Raw genomic sequence first — 24,056 nt, forward strand, 5'->3', positions numbered from 1 at the left:
TTTCATACGTGCACATGCATACATACACAAACACACACTAAAACTAAAATATGTAAGAATGGAGACAGGCATGTATAATTCTATTTGGGATGTAACTTACTGTATGGCGGCACACTGATTTAGTGGTTAGCACTGTCGCCTTGCACCTCCAGGGTCGATTCCTGCCTCGGTCTGTGTGCATGGAGTTTACATGTTCTCCTCATGCTTGGTGGGTTTCCTCCTGGTACTAAGACATGCAGGTTCAACTAATTAGTGTTCCTAAATTGCCTCACAGTATATGAATGAGTGTGTGTATGTGTGCACCCATCCAGGGTGTACCCTGCCTTGTGCTCCAAGTCTGGGATATGCTCCAGGCCCCTGCCACCCTGTATACAGGATAAAAGCAGTATAGATGATATGATGAGTGAGTCATATAACTTACTGTTAATTTAACCTGACATGTTGATTCTAGCTAAGGCACAGAGACTTTGAGAACAGATTGAAAAACTATGTATTTTCTGTAAATTTCAAACTACCCAACAAGCTTTGTGTCATTTACCTTACACTTATAATTTTTTTTAATAATATCAAATAACACACAAAATTAAGTACCATAGTGTCCGAAAGCATAGGTGCTGTTTATTAGTAATTTTTATCATTGTAAACATTCGATTTATGATCAATGACTTTTCAATTATTCACTTTAAGGCTTTTAAAATAATGAAAAGAGACTTTTGTTTACAAAAAAAGAGAGTTGAACATTCTGTCTAGACAGCACAGTCATTACTTTATGGAAGCAAATCAGTCCCATTACTACAGTCATTGCTGCTGTAGTGGTAGTTTACTACAATCAAAAAAAGCTTTTTAAGCCACTTTGGATAAAAATGTCCAAAAAGAGCAAATGAGTTGTGTCTAGTTTTTTTTTTGTTGTTGTTGTTGTTTAAATCAAACAAGTTTGCTTGTGTGTGACTTTCTTTCCCTCCGTATTCCTCTTGCAGAGCTCGCACTTGGCGATGATCGACACCCTGATGATGGCGTACACAGTGGAGATGATCAGTGTCGAGAGAGTGCTGACATGTGTACAGAAATACTCACCTTTCTTTCCTGAGGAGGACTTCCCTTATGATGTTGAAGAAGCTGTGACCACCTGGATTAACAAGGTAACATCCTGGACCCAGCCAGTTGTGTTTTTAAATTCCATTCATTTGTATTTTTCGTCAAACTTTCTAAAATTTAACTTAAAAAGGTATTCAAAGTAATTTTCACCCTGATATCATTTCAATGAGTTTACTTGCTGCTTTAAATGAACTTTGATAGTAAAACACTTGCTAAAATGGTGCCCACGTGCACATTTAGTGTAAAATGGAGACATGCCGAGAAAAGTATTTTTGAATCAGGCAATGCACTAGGTCGTCCATCTAAAGACTCATCTTAAGACTTTTATAAGCGTTTCTACAGTAGACTGCTCTGGGTCCTTAGTCAATGGGGAATCCGACAGGACCAAATCTACCTAAATGACCTGGAAGAGGATGCCAAATGTTGCCATCTAGCTCAGGCTTGTGATCAGGCCTAGTTGCTCAACTCCCTATAATAAGAAAAGATTCAGCAGTAGACAAAGAAATGCTTCTAGCAGATGCTGAGTACATTCTGTCCCACTGGGATGTTCAGCTTTAACAGGGAAGAACCACAATGGAATGGAGCTGTACCCTTGGAGTGACACTGTTACTGGTTTTCTTAGTAAATCTAGCCTCAGTTAATGAATTGTGTGGCATGCTTTTTATTATCTCTGGGGACAGAGCCGTTTAATCTTTGCAAGGAGAGTGGATGTGTCCCAAATAACCAGCTCCTTGGTAGCAGTTATCCAAGTACAGTAGCTTTCTTATGATATTGAGTACTGTATGTATACATCTCAAAGTAGACTGTCTTTGGAGAAAAAGCGTTAGTGAGGTGTTGGCATTGACGCATTGGAACATGTTAGTGCTGCTTAGGTCTTGTAAAGGGACATTGTAATTGTAAGACATTGTAAGGACATTAAAGTTGAGGGGCATTAGAAAACCTGTGGGTTTACTTTATCCAGGAGGTCTCTAACAACGCGTTTGATATTAATATTCATCTTACAGCTCATTTAATAATCTTGCTGCTAAAACAAATAAATTTTAAACCAACGTGTTTTAGAGACAGAGACGTACTCTACCTGTAAAGTTTAAAAGTAATTCAATATATCTTCTATATGATCTCCAAAATGAATTGTGCCATGAATGCATTTTAATTTATTATAAAATGTCGCTTTCAAAATGGTGGATCGTAAAACCCAGAAGTGCCTGGTCACACTGACCTACTTTATGTTCACAGTGAAGACTGGTTAATTGTACTGTAGAATGTAATCGCTCTTTAAAGTGAGGAATAAATGAATGAGTATTGGGTGATAATGGTGGCACCACAATTAAAGCAATTTGAAAGTAAACCATGCAGTTTGTTTAATTGTTTGTGTGTGTCTGAAGAAGTAAGAGTCAACAGATTTATGCTATGGACGAAAGGATTTGGCTAAGTATTTGGTTTTATTCAGGCCCCTTATGCCCAGTAAATGGTAATCTCAATGCTACAGCATACAAAGATTCTTCTTGGACAATGCCATGCTTCCAACTTTGAGGCCACAGTTCAGGGAAGGCCCTTTTTTAACCCAACATGACTGGGCCCCAGTGCACAAAGCAAGGACTATAAAGACATGGTTTGATTGGTTTGGTGTGGAAGAACTTGACTGGCCGCCTCGGAGCCCTGACCTTAACCTCATCAACCTTCAGGTTGGCCTTCGCGTCCAACATCATTGCTCTACAGAATGAATGGGCACGCCAACAGAAACACTTCAAAATCTTGTGAACAGACTTCCAAGAAGAATGGAAGCTCTGGTAGCTGCAAAGAGAGGACCAACTCTATATTAAAGTGTATGTATTTGGATACAGTGTCACTTTAGGTTTGTCCAAATACTTTTGTCCATATAGTGTAATAGTGTTATGAGTGGTGATGTTACATCAGCTTAGTTTACTTGTAATGAATAGGTGAAACTTTAAGAACGGCCTTAGTCTAAACACCTCTGAAAGTCATAAAAGATCATGGGAATGTGTTGATCAAAGATCATACACCTGCAAGACTACCAGCTCGAATCAGATCATAATCCACTGTTGATCCATCATTTAAGCTATAATGCGTACAGTGGATTTCGAGCACAAGAGAGCTATCTGTCCAAATCCCCTTTTAAAGGCATAGTAAATTCTGCCATAACGGACACTGTGTGAATGGATGCATTCAGGACTGTGGGTTGCCTGGCATTATTTACTCCTTCTACACTGCTATTTCTTGAGTGGCTGCAACGGCCAAATTACGATCTCATCAGCCATGTCTATGAGCCTGAAGGGACAGACTATGACCCATTTTCATATGGATTTTTTCAGAGAATGTCCAAGTTGGACATCTTTGTATGGTCACTGCTGAGGTCATAGACACTGAGAATCACCTGGGTACCTCCAACTGTAGACATGTACAGACATACAAAATGGATAATCGTTTTACAAGTGGTCCTAGTCATATTTTACTATGTGAGGACGCAGGTGAACTTGTGCAGGGCTACGTGCATACAGTATGTGCACAAGAAGGTGTCAGATGATTCTCAGTTTCCATGGCAATTAGAAAGAGTGAAATAGAACTCAATTGCAGCTCATGTATTTATGTGTTTCATTGCAGGTTAATGAATACTTGAGAGAGACCATGGCTCAAGATCGAAGAGTAGGAAAGAAATTTGAGACCAAACCAATAGGAGTAAAGGTGGGTTTTATTTAAACGATACACTGCCTGTCCAAAATTATTATTTAAAAAATCTATATCTACAGTATATACATAATATGAATAAAATACCATTTATCCATAAATTATATACATTTCAGCACCTTTTGTAATGTTATCAATAAATTGTATATATGTTAAAATGTATATAATTTATGGATAAATGTTATTATATTCATTTACTAGATGCAAAGGGTCATTCCTAAAGAAATGTATATTATGCAGTAAGCTTTGTAATATGAATTTATTAATATTATTGATAATAATAAAAAGTGCACAAAATTAATACCAACACTAAACTCCTTTGTCGCTCCAGCAAGGTGCAGTGACTGATGGGTAATCTTGCTCAAAAGCTTCCAGTCAAGTGAACTGTGACCTGCCGTTCTGGTTTCCTTTGAACTAAACAGTTTCACACCTTACGCTTTGAAACTACTAGGTGATCAGGACACAGATTGGAATTAAAGGAGGTTGAAAGTAGGGCACATACATACAGTCTTATGCAAAAGTTTGGGCACCCCTTGATAAATAACAGATTTTTTATTATAAAAATGTTAACACTGTCTCTCTTGGAAATGGAAAATTCCAAGATGCATAGTTACTTCTTATGCCATAAATTGAACAAAAATAAAAAATAAAAACATTATTTTAGCACTGTGCAAAAGTTTGGGCACCCTAAGAGTTCCAGAGTCTCAGATTCTTTTTACAGACCTTAATTAGCTCGTTAGATCTGATGCATGCAACAGCTGTCATTAATAAAGGGCAATTTCAAAGCTTTACAAATACTTTGACTCTTCAAACCTTGTGCACACACTTGTGGACACTCGACCACCATGAGTTCCTCCAAGCAGGTGTGTAAGACTCATTTAATGCAAATGAATGTTATTGATGCCCACAATGCAGGAGAAGGCTACAAGAAGATAGCAAGGCGTTGTCAGCTTGCAGTTTTCACAGTGAGAAATGTAATTAAGACATGGCAGTTCAGGGGAACTGTGGCGGTCAAGATGAGATCTGGAAGATGAAGAAAAGTCTCAGAGACCTGCTCGTATGCTGGTCAGAAAGACAAATCAAAACCCCCATTTGATTGCAAAAACCTGCAGGAAGATTTAGCAGACTCAGGAGTGGTGGTGCACTGTTCCACAAGACCTTCATGGATGAGTCAGCAGAAGAAAACCTTACTTGCATCCCGTTTATAAAATCCAACGTCAGAAGTAAGCAACAGAACATCTACAGAAGCCTTTTGCATTTTGAAAACAATTGCTGTGGACTGATGAAGTTGGCCATCACAGTCCCCTGATTTAAATATCATTGAAAATTTGAGTAGATTTTAAAAGACCTTACATACAAGATGACCAAAAAATATTACAGAACTAGAAGCCTTTTGCAAGTTCAGGAATTGAAAGACTTTTAGCTGGCTATAAAAAGCGTTTGCAAGCTGTGATATCTGTCAGAGGAGGTGTTACTAAGTACTGATTATGTAGGGTGCCCAAACTTTTGCCACAATAATGTTTTTAATTTTTATCTTTGTTCAATTTATGACATAAAAAGTAACTATGCATCAATATTTGCGGAAAATATTGTGCATTTTCTCCATTTCCAAGAGAGACTGTGTCAACATATTTTCAATTAAAAAAATCACCAAAATCTGTTATTTATCAAGGGGTGCCCAAACTTTTGCATAAGACTGTATTAAAGAGCATTGCAAAGTACTAACGGTAGAAACATGCATATATATGTAACACAAAGGGACTAAAGGGTTATCAATAAAATGTATATATATTTTTTTTAATTGAAAGCTATGGTAGTCATTATTCTATACATATATTGAGGACCGACAAAGAACTGGTAAACTGGTAGTTTATTAAGAAGAGGAAGACGAAGACAAAGTACCACCAAGCACTGGGTCAGGCTTGTCTCCTTACTGAGATCAAAGTTTTTGTCCTTTCCTTGCTAGGAATTGCTCTGAGATTGGTCCTAAATCACTCTTAAGCTAAGACTCCTATCTAAAAAAATTAGAACCCCTCTTAGCTCTCTGAAAAAAAAATTCTTAGAAACTGTATAAACTGCTGTTATTTAAAAAATATATTGTATATCTTTATATTACATTTATACAGTATTTATTTCACTCAAGTAATAGCTTGTATGCACGCTACTGCTGAGATGAATGTGCATCATTGATACTGACTTCATTAGTGCTCTGATTTAGATTACGTGCATTACTATGACTGCTGAGTTTGTTGTGACTTCCTTACCAGCTGGATGAATTACTTGTTTTCAAGGAATAATGTCAGAAAAACACTTGGTGTATAAAAAGCCTAATAATATTATTTAACAATAAAATCTGGCAAAATATATTTTTATTCTTTTCATAGGATTTAAGTGATTTAATAGGACATTGGTTACCCATTGGCCAACAGCATCCAGATTTATATCTGTATTACATCATAAATGTCAAATACTGTAGTACTGCTCATTATATATTTCTGCTTGTTACAGTAACTGACATATTGCTATGAAACTTCCACAGGTGCAGGACAAAAAGGACAACAATAAAGCTCAGCCTGCACTCTACCTCCCACTAGTGGAAAACCTGCTGAAGGACAACGCAGACGGCTGTGCTCTGGCAGCATTGCTGCATTTCTACTGCCCCAATGCAGTGGCACTTGAAGGTACTGATGTAATTCAATTCAATTCAATTCAATTTTATTTGTATAGCGCTTTTAACGATTTACATCATCACAAAGCAGCTTTACACAATCAAAAGAACTAAGTTTGTATGAAATGTGAATGTGTATAAATCAAAATGATATGATTGTCCCTGATTGTCCCTGATGAGCAAGCCTAGGACGACGGCAACAGTGGCAAGGAAAAACTCCCTGAGATGGTAATAGGAAGAAACCTTGAGAGGAACCAGACTCAACAGGGAACCCATCCTCATCTGGGTGAAAACAGATAGCAGGGATTGATGTGCATAATAATATGCGAGACTGAAAGTTCAATATAAGAGGAGATGTGTAAGATTAAAGTCCAGTTTGTTCCTGGAGGCTCCGGTAGACTGTGAAAAATTTCAGTCCTGAACTATTGAGCGACTGAAGTCACAGGTCCTCAGAGAACAGCTGTCTGCATCAGTCGAGGACAGGACCACCTTCATGGAAAAGTGGAACCAACCCCAGTCACCACACGCATTCCAGGCAGACCACACGGGGGCATCCATGTGATAAGATCTCCAACCAGAAGCAGGACTCCAGGATGAGTTAGAGAGGTCCAGCGGGCAGAGGGGGTCTGGATCACTGGCAGCTCAGGAGCGACATGTATAGCTCGACAGAGAGATAGGTAGAGGAAAAAGGAGAGAGGGAGAGAGAGAGAGAGGAGAGAGAGCAGAAAAGGAGAGAGCAAAGAGATGGAGAAATAACAGTTAGGTATGGTCACAGTCGAACAATGTAAAAAGTGAATGTATATTTAGTGCAGAGTGCAAGCAGAGACTCCGGCAGGACTAACTATGACAGCATAACTAAGAAGGGAGAGCCAGAAGGAAACACAAACATGAGGGCTTCCAGAGATGTAAGGCAACCAATCACCTCACCGTCAACAAACCTGAGTGATCAATGAGAGTGAGGAAGACAGCATCCAAACATACCAGTTCACCTAATACTCTACGTCCATGAGTCCCCCAGATCTGCTCCTTTACCTAAGGCTAATCTATTTATAAAAATGCTTGGCTAAATAAATAAGTTTTTAGCCTGGACTTAAACACTGAGACTGTGTCTGAGTCCCGAACACTATTTGGAAGACTATTCCATAATTTTGGGGCTTTGTAAGAAAAAGCTCTGCCCCCTGCTGTAGTTTTAATAATACGCGGTACTGACAAGCAGCCTGCATCCTTTGATCGAAGTAGGCGTGGCGGATCGTAGGACGCTAGCAGTTCACTCAGATACTGCGGCGCGAGACCATTTAATGCTTTATACGTCAAGAGTAGTATTTTAAAATCGATGCGAAATTTCACAGGAAGCCAATGCAATGTAGATAAGATAGGGGTGATGTGCTCATATCTTCTGGTTCGAGTGAGGACTCTCGCTGCTGCATTCTGGACTAATTGAAGCTTGTTTAAGCACCTAGTTGAACAACCAGACAGTAAGGCGTTACAATAATCCAACCTAGACGTGATAAAAGCATGAACTAGTTTTTCTGTATCGTTTAGTGACAATATATTTCTTATCTTGGCAATATTTCTGAGGTGAAAGAATGCTATCCTGGTAATATTATCTACATGTGCATCTGTATGTAACACTCTGTACTGCTATCTGTCCTCTTTCTAGAAATCTGAGACAGGGGCTGCTTACAGTGTTATGTAGGTTGATGTAAATGTAATATTTTTGCATTTGAAATTGGGCATTACCTAGCTGGAGCAATTTCTGGTCAGCCCAAGGTCATTAGATGTAGATGTAATAATATTCCTAGGTGTTAAGTGTCTTGACTAAATAGAGAAAGAAAGCTCAGCCTTAACATTACTGCACAGTGAAATTCTTTATTCTTCGCATATCCCAGCTTTTTGTTAGTAGGCAGGGGTCAGAGAGCAGGATCAGACATTTTTATTTTTACGGCACCCCTGGAGCAGATAGTGTTAAGGGCCTTGCTCAAGCGCCCAACAGCAGCAACCTGGTTAAGCTGGGGGCTTGAACCACCAACCTTCCGGTCAGGAACTCAGAGGCTCAACACACTGAGCCACCACTGCCTCAAATTACCTGACTATAATTGATAATTTTTTACTGAAAATATTGCTTCAGACGAAAGTGCTATCTGGAAAAAAGAAACAATCTCTGCTGAGGATTATGGGTAATTTTTCCATCTTTCATTGTCAACATGTAGCCATTTTTACTTGAGTTTGTTAGATTTATAGAATTGCTGTTAAAATGATGATGCCGATTTCCTCAAAGGGAAACTGCTAGTGGAAATCTACCAATGTGTCTAAATAGACAGTATTAGAATAGAGGGTAAGTGTATTCTTTATGAAATAGTATGCTGAAAATTTCTTTCCCACTTAAATTAAATGTTTATGTTTCAAGTATTTGTAAAAAACATTTGGTGAAATAAGTAATAGATAATTTCAATGCACAGGAAAAAAATTACTGAAAGTCAGTTTAAGATTTTATTAAAATCTCTCTCTGTTCTAAATGATTTAGTAGGAGGAATAATATATTATATATTTATGTTATTCTGAATGGGAATGCAGGTTTATAATTTACAGTTGTGATCAGAAGTTTGCATACACTCATCATGGACATACGTGAATGCAGTGGTAATATTTGAACTGGGCTTTTTCTATGTCTCCTAGCAAGCTTCACATCTAGCAGATGCCTTTTGTAGTCATTAACAAGCTTCTGGCAGAGTTCTGGTTGGATATTGAAATACTTGGCAGAAATGGTAGTGTTCAGTTAAATTAGTTGGTGTTTGACTTTTAGGGTTCAATAGGGTTTAGGCTGTAAAAGTGAGTCCACTTTATCCATTCTACAACCAGCTTCTTATCCTATGGGTTGAATGTCTCACCTTTACTTCTATAAACATACCTCTGGGCAACGTTTTCCTCCAGAAGGCTTTTTCTCTTGTCTTTGTGGTCAACTGCAAACTTTAGTTTAGTTTGAAGGTGTCAATATTGAAGCAGGTGCTTCTTTTTTGGATGGCAGCATTTCATTCCAGCTTAACTATAGACAGAGGCACTGGACTTCCTGCAGGTTCCAGTTCATGACAGGCATGTGCTTTATTGACTCCTGGGTTGTTCATGACTCTCTGAAGCCATTTTCTGTCATCTGATCACGACAGTTTGAGACTTCTTCCAGACTTTGGCAAAGTGGCTGCACCTACCAAGAACGATCACCCTGTCTCTTTGAAAAATAGTTCAAAGAGACACTCCTGACTTGTGTAAATCTCTCATCCACTTTCTCAGAACTTCACTAAGCTCCTTGGATTTTCCCGTTCTACTGTGAGTTTCTTAACCCAATCAGTCCTGTCAATCAAACTAAAGCTACCAGCAGCACTCAATCATGAGAGACATTTCAGGACTTTCAGCACTAATCAATTAATCCAAATGGGTGTATTTATGCTTTTGTGCTAATCCAGTTATATTTACCAAACCAGTGATTGGAACATACTGTAGATAAAATGTAAGGAGCAGAGGCAGGTGTCAGATGAGTTGGGATATAAGGTGCACAGTGTCAGTTTTGGTGTAAAGTGGCTTTATCTGTAACCCCAATGTAACCGATTTGTGTCTAGTAACATATAGTCCACTTCATTTAAATGTATTTTATCTTTTTTTGCAAGTTTAATTACTGACCAACCCCTCTTACCTTTATGGAATGGAGGTGGGGGACAACAAAACCTGGCTACTGTTTAAATCATATTACTCACTGAATGTGAACATAATGAATGCCCCAAATACCATTCAATTTTCAAAAACAGATCAAAGAATTTTATTAAATAATTGCAATTTCTGATCTATTTATTATATTGTGGGTAATAAAGTGGGAACAAATGTTGAACAGGGTTTTGTCCACCTTGTAAATAAGGTGAAAATAGGGTTACACGTTAAGCAGTAGAGCTGGTGTTACCAATAAAATAGTATTTTTTTTTCATTCATTCTCTCATCGATTAACTTTAAAACATTAACATGGTTACAAATTATGTCCCAGTAAACTTGTGACAGGTTCATGAGCATCCAAGACACATTTATGCCTGTGGGAAGCAAAGGCCACCCCGTCTGGTCCGATCCCACAGAAAATCCAAAGTAGTACAAAATTGCTGAAAAATGCTGGCTGTGATAGAAATGTATCAGAACATTGTTGCTTGCTGTGTCAAACATCTGTGGGAAGTCTGATCTACAGTATGGAGGCCCCACCGTGCAACTATAGCACTTAAAGGGTCTGCTGCTAAGGTCCTGGTGCACATATTCAGAGGTCTTTCGGAGGCACTCTAGGGGTCAGAGCTATGTTAGTGGCACAAAGGGAATCTACACAATATTGGGTTTTGAGACCCTTTAAGTGTGAAAAATGTTTAATCAAGACACAAAATGAAAAAATGTGAATCCAATAGAAGTGTTGTTCTTCCTGCTTTATGACAAAATGTATTATAAATATATTAGTATACTAATTTATAATACATGAATCCATTCATGTTTTTTTGTTCATACACACTTACAGAGGATCTTATTTCTTTCATATCTAAATTGATCAACACAGATAACTTGAACATACACATACAGACACATATAGTACTTTTTGTATCTGTCAGCAAATAAATGAGCATTATTCTAATTTTGAAATTAACTTTTTAAAAATGAATGTTGGCATAAATTTTAGCACTATTATGGAGAGTTAAACTGAAATGCTGAAGTGCTGACTGTAAGTAAAGCTGAGTGTCTGTTGGTCAGAGATAAAGCATTTCTGCTGAACAGACGTCTAAAGGTTTGTCTGACAATTTTTCCAATTGAGTTCTATGGCGTAGAGAATGGGACTTTTATTTATCTATTAATGACATGATCACTTACAATTATTTTTGTTGACTGTTGAGATATAATTTCTAAAGGTCTTGTTAGGCAGATTGACTGACTGCTTTAAATTCTCCCCCCTACATTAGAGTGTTGTATAACACTGGAACAGAGCTCCACCATTTTTTTTGTCCATGCCACCGTTTTTTGTGTACAGTCTGTTGAAAATATTGTGTACGTTAATTGCCATTAAAAAGATCTCTCTAAAAAATATCCGAAAGGCAAGTTAATTGATTTTAAATTTAAAAACAGTTTTATTCAATGTTTTAAACCTTTTTATATATCTTTTTATGAATTCAGAAACAAAACTCTATAGTGTTTCCGTTAATATGGAACACAAGCTCCTAAAACCTAGTTTAGTATTTTAATAGATTATAGAGGGTATATTATACATATTACATTAGTTTGTGCAGTGATTATAAGGATGGGAGAAGGTTTATGATTTTTTAAATTATGTTCATGGTATGAAAAACATTAAAGGACCATTAGGTTATAAAACTGACATTTACAATTAGAGAGTAGATGAAATAAAATGGGGAAAAAACTGTTACATATATGTAACCTGCTATACAAATGGACAAATGTGCCAAGAAAAGAAAAAAAAAATGATTTGAGTGTTAGAAATGTGGATGGGGAGATTAGGGGTTGTTTAGAATGCAAGAGAGAGGGAGAATAAAGATGAGAAACAATAGAAGGAAACCAGTAAAGGGGACTGGTGTCTAGTGAACAGTGGAGCATTCAAACCCAAACACCACCACATGACTCCGGACATTTTGCTTATGACATCACATCTCTTTTTCCTGTCCCCATCCTACTGACTCTCTCCCTCTCCCTCTCTCTCTCTCACACACACACGCACACAAACACCCACACACCCAACCGTCCGGGACTCGATTGGCTGTTTGAGTGTTCTTTTCCCGCCCCGTGCAGATATCTGTGTGAAGGAAACAATGTCATTGGCTGACAGTCTGTACAACCTGCAGCTCATCCAGGACTTCTGCAGGGAGAACCTTAACAACTGCTGTCACTTCACACTGGAGGATATGCTCTATGCCTCTAGTTCTATTAAGGTAAGCAGGAATGTTCACAAATACAGATAATCTAGGGTAAGTTAAAGTTTTTGTTTCTAATCTAATATGAGCTATAATAATAGGGTTAAATGCACTTGCACTGGGCTGCTGGGAGGCCTGTCAGGGTGACGGTGACAAGCCCGTCCTGATAGCTGGTCCTGAAGTGTGTGTACGCTGATAATGCAAACACTGACACAGTTAAGTGTCTGAATGACTCCCAGAAAGATATTTTACACAGTTAAGGTTTGTTTTTGTGTAGTCCATATAAAAAATGTAGTTAGTTTACCTAACATTGTACCAAAACTTTGGCGTCCTGATGTTCCTTGGAAAGATCTCAGGAGTGTCTAATAACACAGTTACACTGACATAGATTGGTCAATTTCAAACGCTTTAGCTTTAATGTTTATTGTAATTGTTTTAAATTTTAAGTTTTAAACGCATTGTCTCCCATTCTTTATATGCGTGTGTGTGTGTGTGTTTGTGTGCGTGCATGTGTGAGTGTGCATGTGTATATATAGAGCGGTCAATCGATTAAAATTCGTAGTCATAGATTAATTATGATTCATTTTATTATAAACGTGCAATGTTGGAATAAAGAGATGCAAGAGATGCAAACTGGTAAGAGAAAACAGATAACGCAGTTTTATAAATATACATAATAATATGATGTAATAACTTCACAATAATACTAAAATAATGTTTTAATCTTAAACATTAGCATTTAACAAATGTTAAATTAGAATCTCTCGAATGGGACGTGGTATGGGGTGTGGTGAACCTTTGACGGTGGTGCTCGAACCCGGATCATTAGATCTGAAAATCAATAACCTAGAGCTATAGCCGCTTAAGCCACCACTCCCACATCTTATGTTTAATGAATTCTTGTAAAAGTGGCACCCACTAAGGGTTGTTCAATATTACCCAAAGATAACCCAAGAAAATACAAGATGCAGTTTTCAAATAATGATTTAGTTTATTAAGGAATCCCTCCAATGTGGCTGAATTAAAACAGTTCTGCGAAGAAGAATGTAAATGTAAATGCGAAGAAGAATGTAAATGTAAATGTCACATCTATGTCACTTTTTGTAAGTCGCTCTGGATAAGAGCGTCTGCCAAATGCCTAAATGTAAATGTAAATGTAAGAAGAGTGGGCCGAAATTCCTCCACAGCGATGTGAAAGACTCATTGGCAGTTATCGAAAACGCTTGATTGCAGTTGTTGTTGCCAAGGGTGGCACAAAAAATTTGGGTTATTGTTGTTTAATATTACAAAGATTTTAATTGATGATCTGAATCATTAAAGTGTGACAAATATACAAAAAATAATATAATCAGGAAATCATTTTTTACAATAGTGTACGTGTATTGATTGATTGATTGATATACTGTATCACTGTATGGTTTGATTATTTCTATTTTCAGGTCATAGCTTTAAAACAAAAAAAGAAATTCTTAGGAAACACTGCTGAGATGAACCCAGAGCACAGTGTTACTAGAGCAGAGGTTGTGTGGGAGGGATAGATGACCAGTGCATTGTTTAAATTCAACTGGAAGATTTGAGTCAGGTGTGTTTGTATGTGTGTGTGAGCGAGAGAGAGTGTGTAAGGCAGGCAAAGAGAACGACTGCAAGATGAAACATGCAGCCAGAGGTAATGGAAAAGTGAGTCATTAAGTACACGTTGATGTAACGGCTGTTTTAGATACTTTTACACAGAACGTGTGTGTGTGTGCGCTTTTATACAGTATGTAGAAACATAATAAACAAAAGTAGGCACTCTTCTTGGACTGGACTAACTAATAAATTACTCCAGCTATATACCCATTATTTTTGTTTATTATATATATTTCAATGTGTGGGATTGGAGTAGCGTCATAAGTGTTGTGCAGTCAGAGAGAGCAGTGCAGAGATAAATAGCCCTCTGTGGAATGAGAGTGAGTGGCATGAATGTGCACGCGAAAAAAAAAGAGAGACAGAGAGAACATTTTAATAATGTCAGAATGTTATGTTCTAGCTGTATTGTGTAGTTTTGGAATCAGCGGACTGTCCTTAAACAAGGAACAATTCTGATATGAGGAAAACTTATAAATCTGAAACTTTTTTTTTTTTTTTGGGGGGGGGGGGGGGGGGTTGTTTCGATTAGACCTACTATTATTTAGTAACATTAATGCAAAAAGAATTTGAAGTATGTCACATATAGGGTGTTTTGTGTGTGTGTGTGTGATGTTCCCAGAATGTTAACAAAATGGATATTTCTAAAAAAAAAAAAAAATTCACAAACAGTTTTAAAAAATTCTAGTAAGAAAAATAATTGAAAAAAAAAATAAAAAATTTTTTTTTTTGTAAACAAAAATTTAATTGTATACAGACTTAAACATAAATACATACATGCTGTCCAGGACTGTCTCTCAGTAGTAGAGCAACCGAGAAGCATGAAGAAACTAGTCAGTATAATTGTGAGTGTGACTCGTTGGGTGTTTCAGCGTGAATGAGTCTACAGTACATGCTTGAGTCACTGAGCAAAGTGAAATAGAGGATCAGCAATGGGGCGCACTACTTGTTTCGTATCTGTGATTTCTGCCAATAAATACAAAAGAATCTTGTTTTCTGTATCTCCTGTCCTACCTGGATCTTGAAAACACGATCTAATAACTGTACATGCTTTATTGTTTATTTTTATGAAAATAGATTACACACCCCAGAGGTGAACAAAGTACACAAGTCTTGTACTTGAGTAAAAGTAGAGATATCTTAGGTAAAATATTATCAAAGTAAAAGCCCTCCATGTACAATGCTACTTGAGGAAAAGGTACAAATGTACTTACCTACAAATGACAGGTGTCCAATGTGCTACGCTTGTATTTGTTCACTTTGTTTAAGTCATAGCAAAATTATCTCTCTCTCTCTCTGTTTCCAAACTGAATGTGTCGTTTTCTTCGCTGTCTGAAACCATTTTCAGAATGTGCTTCTGATTTTAAATACCTGATACGTGATCATGCATTTAACAGAGGAAGGATAACTCACACAGTTACATATAATAGTCAAGAAATGGTGATATTACTGCTTTAAATACTACGTACAGCTTTGGTTATGTGAGGCAATGTCATGCTCAAATGTAGTGAAGTAGAAAGTACAGATAGGTACTATAGGATGCTTTAGAGTAAAAGTATGTGTAATATGTGTACTTGAGTACAGTAATGAAGTAAACATACGTAGTTATCTTCCACCTATACACACACATTGCACAAAAAAAAACTTCGAATCATACATTGAATCATCTGTTGATCACACATTGGATCATCAACAAAGAAGCAGAAAATGTGAATTTACAAAAGAAATATATATTTTAGTGGACAATCTGGTTTCTGAATATAATGTTTTCAAACAGGGATTCTCAAATATGGTTAATGAATTAGGTTTATTATTTACATGTGGGTAATAGGTGTGTAAGGCAAAGCCATTATTAGTAATCGTATACGTATCTTTAAATATTAATACCTATTTGTATACTGATTTAAACCAGGAGTGGGCGTGGACAAGCCTTCCATGACCTGGGAGTCGAGAGAGCAAGTGCTTTTCCGCTGCGTTAAAAATAGTTAAAAAGCAGTAAAACCGAAACTGACTAAACATAAAAGCTACATCGTACTTGTACTTTTTTTTGTCTCAGTTTTAACAGTAACCGTACAGATGCTGATACTGTTGTTATTCTCAATTAGGCAAAAAAATATTAGAAGCTTTATCTTTATACAGTCTCTTCTGTCATTCAGTCATGTTTGTATATTTGTCTTTGTGTTTCAGAGTAACTACCTTGTTTTTATGGCAGAGCTGTTTTGGTGGTTTGAAGTGGTCAAACCCTCTTTCGTTCAGCCCCGTACGCTTGAATCTAAATGTAAGCTCGGAGCTCTAATTACACATTTTGCCACCCAGTCCTTTATGATACCAAACCATATGGGCTTATTTTCCAGTTTTATCTGAACCATTAATGTGCTTTCGGCTTTATTACACAGCTTGAGAGTATTGAGACCTAAAGCAGAACTTATTTGAGAATATGAATATGAATTATTATTATGTTCTGTCATGTGTCAAATTTAATTTTATTATGTTCAATGTTTCCAAACCAGTTGAGGCAACAAAAATGGCTCCTGTAACTAAACACAACCTGATCCACAGGCCATCCAGCCCGGACCCACCGAGGTTTGTATTTTATTCTGTTAAATATCAAAATGACAGCAAATTTTTAAGAAAATATTTGCATTTTTAAAAATCTGATTTATTTATCTGATTTTATTTATTTATGTTTTATGTGATTTAGGACACAAAACAACACCAACTTGGGTAAGGATGTCTGCTTTACAATACAAGCGTTCCCTAGCCCTATTTCTTGAGTACTGCACAAAGAAGTAATTTCTTGGCTGTAGCACACACACTTTCCAATCTGTGAACATGGTGAAAGTTTAACATTTTCTGCTTGACATGTTCAAATAAAGTGATTTTATGAGCTGATAAAATTCCACTTTTAAAGATAATATTTTGACGTTAAAACTGCGTAAAAGCAGTTTTATTTATTTAATATCATATAATGTAATGCATTATGTATGTAAAATAGTAAAAACGGTCTATCTTTATAGCAGGCTTTATTCATAGTAGTGCTGCACTATTAATTGCATGAAAATCTAAATTGCAGTAAGATTATTTTATCGCAAAAGGCTGCAATTTATTGCAGGTAATATAGACATAGTCAGGTATTTATTTAGAGGCTGTCAAAAATTTAAGTATTTGTTTATTTTCGTAAATTCAACTCAATTTTATTTTGTATAGCGCTTTTAATAATTGTCATTGTCGCAAAGCAGCTTCACACAATCAAAAGAATTAATAACTTGCAGATGATAAATAAATATAGGCAAGTATTCTTTTAAGGAGATCAAATTGTGCAGCGAACTACAGTATAATTTATAATTCATAGTCTACAGACTCTTAACAGGCAATTTAGGACGTCTTCCTTTGCGGAGCACTGCTTTATTGTTATCTTGTTATTTACCACTTGTATTTAACTAAGAGCAAAGAACCTTCCATCGGATAATTACTTTAGTGATTAATATGGTTCAGCTGGCAATGAGTTATTTAACCCTAAACAGCTGTGTAGCTTTTAAGAAAACCAAAAAGCTTAAATTTGCTAGCTAGCACAAAAAATTTACTGTGGGGCATTGGAAATAGTCATATGGTCTGATGAGTCCAGATTTACCCTGTTCCACAGTGATGGGCGTACCAGCATAAGAAAAGTGGATGAAGTGTTGTATCCATCATGCCTTGTACCTATCAAGCCTGTTTGGGCAGTGTGATGATCCGAGGTTGCTTTTGTCGGTCAGGTCTAGGGTCAGCAATGGTATGTGACCAAAAAAAAATGAATATATTAAATGGCAATAGATCAATGGATTTTTTTCTTCCCTAAAGGCACAGGCATTTTCCAAGATGACTATACCAGAAGTCATTGGGCTCAAATTGTGAAAGAGTAGTTCAGGGAGCATGAGACATCATTATCAGACATGAATTGGCCACCACAGAGTCCAAACCTGAACCCTATTGAGAATCTTTTGGATGTGCTGAAAAAGACTTTACAGAGTGGTTTGAATCTCCCATCATCAATACAAGATCTTTGAGATAAATTAATGTGACTTTAAACTGAAATACATGTTCTGACATCACATAGGCTTATCGAAATGATGCCATGGCTGTAATCAAAGCAAAATGCGGTCCAAAGAAATATTAGTATGTGTGACTTTTTGTGTGTGTGAAGATTTCTATCTTGGCCAGTTTCAGTATTATCTTTATATTTTTAAGTATTTGCATGCATATGCCCTGCTTGACTTAATCTACTTCTGGATAACAAACCTCATTTCACATTATGTTTAAGTCAGAAGTGTTTAATCATTTTCATCATCAGCAGTCTAAACTTACTTATGTCACTTAACTATAAGCCTCATCTCATTTTTTTTCCTCCTTTTTTACTTTTACAGAGATTAGGTTTTATCATCCCAACAGTTTACTAAATCAGATTTTACCGTTACTTATCATGCCATCTCATTAGCCTGGAACTTTGGCTTATTATAGACATATTATAGACATGTTTTACTTCAGTGTTATACTGCAAGCAATTCTTCAGGCTATATGTGATACACAATAGGATGTTTGTTTGATGATGTTTTTTTATTTATTTCCTCATACAAATAGTGAATTCTTACACCCCTAAAAATTTACAAGTGTTCGGTGAAGTAATAGATTTGCTCTGCATTTAGTGTTGTTACCATTAATGCTAATTATTAATGTTTCTTGTAGGAATGATAAAGAGGTCAAATTCTCTGTCCTATGTGGACGGGTGTGTCGGGACATGGCCCAAAGAGAAAAGGTGGGTGCTGCAGTTCTCACAACTCTTTTACATTAACTTTGCTAATAATGTTGATATATTTTCATGTGCGTTATATCCCCCGACTCTTACCTGTTGAGTCCACAAGACCTCTGAAAGTGTTCTGTGGTATTTGGCACCATGACATTAGCATCAAATCTTGTACACTGTTAGGTGGAGCCTCCATGAATTAGACTTATTAGCCCAGCCCAACCCACAGTTAGTTGATCACCTTGAGATCTGGGGAATTCAACGGCCAAATCAACATTCTGAAGACTTTATCATGCTCCTCAGACCATTTATGGACCATTTTTGCAGTGTGACAAATGTGGATTTTTTCACAAAGTATTATACATTCCCATGAATAAACATTTCTTAAAGCATCACACTAGCTCTGCCACCACGCCTTCTTCCCACAATGCATCCTCTGGTCCATCTCTTCCCCGGAAGGTGAGGCACATGCACCTGTAAAAGAACCAGTCCAACTTCTTCCACTGCTTCATGGTTCAGTTTAGATGCTCATGTGCTTATTGTAGGTGGTTTTGGTGGTGTTCAGGGGTTATGAAAGTCATTCAGACACATACAGCTGCAATATACGGTGTGTCCTTTACACCTACTGTATCATACCCAGCATTCACAGTAATTTGTGCAGTAGTGCTTCTTCTCTGGGATTGGACCAGACTGGCCAGCCTTCAATTCCCACATACATAAGTAAGCTTTGGGCATTCATGATCCTGGCACCAGTACACAGTTCTTCTTCCTTAGACCACTTTTGTTAAGTACTATCCACAGCATACCGGAAACATCCTACAAGACTTGCTGTTTTAGTGATGCTCCAACCAAGGCATCTAGCCATCACAATTTGACCCTTTTAAAGTGGCTTGAATCCGTAATTTAGATGTATTTCTGTTCTGTAATCCGCTTGTGTGACTTTCTTGGTTGTCAGATGGATGTCTTATGTATCGCCTTTTATCAGGTTTACTACAACATATCACGTTCTTGCTTGTTGCTTGCCATTGGAAGATCACAACTTTTACATGCCTTGCTCCAGCCTACTGCTTTGGAGGTGGTTGGATGTAATTTTTTTTATATGTATTTGAACCTCAGCATCCTGGGCATCCTTTTGTTAATTATGTTTTGTCTTTTTTTAATTATGTTTTTTTTTTTTAAATGATCTGATAGTATTTTGTTTTATTAATTCATCATTTTCTTCTCTCTTCCGCTGTAGGTCTTCAGCTCATAGTATCTCGTTTGAGATTCCATTTGATGACCCTATGCCCTGTACGCCAGGTCAAAGTTTGAGTCGGTCTGTTAGCTCAGAAGGCCTGGGGTTCAAAGTTTCTAACTCTGTGCGGGGAATGCGCAGGAATCTCTCTTTTCAACCCGTTAATGGAAGCACACCTACGCCATTACAAGAGGAAGAGGATGATGATATTACATCACACCATGGTCCTGTCAGGCCTCTTGTTGGGACTGAAGCTAGGTATTTCTTTCAGCATATAAATGACAAACTGAGATATGTACAGTTGGTGTTTTGTATTTTTTTCTGTTTATAGTACAATTGAATTATTTTCAAATTATAACAGGTTGTAAAGCCAATAAATTTTATTGCTAAGCAGTAACAGAGTGAAGGTAGTATTCACACTTATCTGTGGTTTTCACTTTTTCAACTTTTGTAGGTATTCAAATGGGGTGCCTCCAGATATCACTTATCCCCAGCCACCGACTCCAACTATAGAGGAGGCTCTTAAGATCATCCATGACCCAGAGTGCTCTCACAGCAGTCTCCGTCCCCCTGTTGGTGAAAATGCCTTTTTCCTTCACCCCCCTGAAACCCAGGGCAAACCTCCTGAAACCCAGGGCAACCCTCCTGAAACCCAGGGCAACGCTGCTGCTAACTCTGAACTGCAAGACCCCGAGGACCATTTGTTTAAAGCCCAGGTTGAAGATGGACAGCAGAATTCTACATCCACAGAAATGGATACAGGAATTCATGTTCGCACAGAGGACATCCAGGATGGTCAAGATGAAGACTCATCTTTAAAGGACTACTCTGATATGGACCAAGACTATGAAGCCCGGTCGTGCCCATTACCTGATACCGGTGGCAGTTTTAGCCCGGTGCCAAGCCTGCAGGGTCAGTTTTCACTCGCCACAAGCTCTGCCTCCTCAATTGGATCTTGCTTTGCTGTACGCATGACAAGTTTTGCTGAGCAAAAGTTCCGCAGGATCAGTCATGGCGAAGGGCGAAGTGGTGGAAATACACCCAAAAGTGAAGTAAGCACCACAAATGATAGAGTAGTTGCAAGGTCTGTTACACCAGATGCCAGAAGTACCAGTCAGGCCAGCTCACCCCGTGACCCGTCAAGCCTGTTAGTGTCTGAGATGGTGCAGTTAAAGATGAAGCTTGAGGAAAAGAGGCGAGCTATTGAAGCTCAGAAAAAGAAAGTAGAAGCCGCGTTCACACGACACCGACAAAGGATGGGTCGCACCGCCTTTCTCAATGTTGTTCGCCGCAAAGGAGCCATTTCGCCACTAGGGAGTGATGGTGGCAGTTGCAGAAGTCCTGATGAAAAGCAAAATATTCCACCACAACTTTTAAAAACAAATGAAAGCAGCTCTCCGTTAGAGAGGTGTAAACCTGATGGTGCACCACTTAAAGTGACCCCAGAGGAAGGAGGGGGTGCGGAGGTGGTAGACTTGGCAGAGTATACACGCTCGATTGAGCATCTAAATGCATCGCTAAATTTCTTGCAAACTGAAATGCAGCGCCTGGCACAGCAGCAGGAGCATCTCATGCGCCTACGTGAGCAGCAATCTTGGGTGATCTCACCTCCGCACGCACAAACAGAAACACAAACTTCATTACAGAAACACCTGCGTGAGCTGCGTAGTAGTAGTGTTGTGGGTCGCAGATCTGTGGGGTCTCTTTCCCCGAACCTGTCCTCCACAGGGTCACCCCGTACAACACAACGCTCTCCTGCCCCTATAAAGAGAAAGTCTGCTTCATTCCATGCCAGAACACCACGTACTCCACGCCCAAGTGAGCTTAAAGTCACTCCATTTAGTCGAATGTTGAACACCCCTCAGTCAGTGGACAGTCTACCCAGGCTGCGCCGGTTCTCTCCTCGACAAACACAAACTAGTCCTTTTGCGTACCTGGGACATGATGAGAGACCAACAGATGATAATCAAAAAAAGAAAGAGGAAGTAAATGCACCAGGAGTGGGGTCTATAGACAATAAACTTGACACAAATGCAGAAAAGACTTCTGGTGATGCTCTGTCTAGCAAAGTCACAGACAACCAAGAAGACAAAGAGAAGGAAAAAGATGGAGATATGAAAGAGAAACAACAAGAAGAAGCCGGACCCATCACGACAACAGCAGCGATTCAGGTTCAGTCCCAGACTGCAACAGAGTATTCGGATGTAATGAGCACAGATGGTACAGGGAATGGTCAGGCCAAGGGTGGGAATGACCTAATCGAGGTGCCTCTCTCTGAACTGAAGCCCTTGGATGATCACGAACTGGAAAGTGGGAAAGTGACGGAGGGCAGAGTAGAGAAGATGTGCTGTGGCTTCTTTTACAGGGTAAGACCTAACACTTTACCACTGCGCCTCTCAGAGACCAAAAGCATTTCTTACGTTTTTTTTTTTACATTTTGTAGGACAAGAACATAAACAGGACTAAACAGCTGTTGGCCATAAGAAAACCATGTGTTAGTAAGGCTTATTGAGGGGGAAAAGGCTTCAGTTTGCTAGGGAGCATAAGCATTGGACTTCAAAGGAATGGATAATGGTCTTGTGGTCTAATGAGTTCAGATTGAACCTATTCCAGATGATGGGTTCGTCTTAGCATAAATGATATCATAAAGTATGTTAACCAATATTTATTACACTTTGTTCTTACAATTAAATTTTCAGGTAATAACATCCTTAATACAGATGGCATATAGCCTTTCTGCTGTTGTAGTAATATCAATTATTTGTGTTATAATATCATACCATCTTTTATTTAGAATTGATTCAATAGAAATTGATTGATAGAACTGATTGCCTTTTGAGCTAATTAGTACCTATGGCTTGGTCGAGTATGTGTTCTTATGTGTGTTTTTTGCTTATATTTGTAATCTTAAGTATTATGGTAATATGTTTGTGTATCTGCGTTTTGACCTAAGGTTGGAGCTTACATGTGTGTTCATACAGTGCATCTGGAAAGTATTCACAGCGCATCACTTTTTCCACATTTTTTTATGTCACAACTTTATTCTAAAATGGATTCAATTCATTTTCTTCCCTAGAATTCTACACACAACACCCCATAATGACAACATGAAACATTTTGCTAAATTATTAAAAAGAAAAAAAGTGAGAAAGCACATGTACTGTACATAAGTATTCACAGCCGGCTATTTAAACTGAGCGATCGGGGGAGAAGGGCCTTGAACATGGTCACTCTGTCAGAGCTCAAAAGGTCCTCTGTGGAGAGAGGAGAACCTTCCAAAAGGACAACCATCTCTGCAGCAATCCACCAATCAGGCCTCTATGGTAGAGTGGCCAGAGAGTCTCATCAGACCTGAGAATTTTGTTTCACATGGTCTGAGAGTCCTTCATGTGCCTTTTGGCAAACTCCAGATGGGCTGCCATGTGCATTTTACTAAGGAGTGGCTTCCTTCTGGCCACTCTATCATATAGGCCTGGTTGGTGGATTGCTGAAGAGATGGTTGTCCTTCTGGAAGGTTCTTCTCTTTTAACAGATTTTTTGGTCGCCTTAGTCCGGTTCTTTGTCACCTCCCTGACTAAGGCCCTTCTCCCCCAATCGCTCAGTTTAGGTGGCCAGCCAGCTCTAGGAAGAGTCCTGGTGGTTTCGAACTTCTTCCACTTACGGATGATGGAGGCCACTGTGCCAATTGGGACCTTGAAAGCAGCAGAAATATTTCCGCAGATTTGTGCCTCGAGACAATCCTTTGACTTCATGCTTGGTTTGTGCTCTGACATGAACTGTCAACTGTGGGATCTTGTATAGACAGGTGTGTCACTTTCCAAATCATGTTTAATTAACTTAATTTACCACAGGTGGACTCCAATTAAGCTGCAGAAACATCTCAAGGATGATCAGGGAAAGTAGCATTCGCCTGAGCTCAATTTTGCAAAGGCTGTGAATACTTACTCTGTGTACAGTAGATGTGCTTCCTCAATTTTTTTAAATCTCAAGTTAACTTTATGTTGTCATTATGTG

General features: G+C 38.2%; 1 protein-coding gene across 2 annotated transcripts in view; it reads left to right on the plus strand.

Moving 5' to 3' along the window:
• camsap2b (calmodulin regulated spectrin-associated protein family, member 2b) overlaps positions 1-24,056 on the plus strand; it is a 56,638-nt gene that overhangs the window by 20,859 nt on the left and 11,723 nt on the right. For both annotated transcript variants that reach the window (XM_053486328.1, XM_053486329.1), the window contains exons 3-12: positions 978-1,139; positions 3,718-3,798; positions 6,341-6,482; positions 12,281-12,420; positions 16,216-16,306; positions 16,539-16,611; positions 16,730-16,752; positions 18,751-18,820; positions 20,046-20,300; positions 20,497-22,408. In XM_053486328.1, the coding sequence (XP_053342303.1) occupies positions 978-1,139; positions 3,718-3,798; positions 6,341-6,482; positions 12,281-12,420; positions 16,216-16,306; positions 16,539-16,611; positions 16,730-16,752; positions 18,751-18,820; positions 20,046-20,300; positions 20,497-22,408 (2,949 nt within the window). The remainder of the gene's footprint in view (positions 1-977; positions 1,140-3,717; positions 3,799-6,340; positions 6,483-12,280; positions 12,421-16,215; positions 16,307-16,538; positions 16,612-16,729; positions 16,753-18,750; positions 18,821-20,045; positions 20,301-20,496; positions 22,409-24,056) is intronic.

The sequence above is a fragment of the Clarias gariepinus genome, chromosome 25, assembly GCF_024256425.1.
Source record: "Clarias gariepinus isolate MV-2021 ecotype Netherlands chromosome 25, CGAR_prim_01v2, whole genome shotgun sequence".
NCBI classification, from domain to species: Eukaryota; Metazoa; Chordata; class Actinopteri; order Siluriformes; family Clariidae; genus Clarias; species Clarias gariepinus.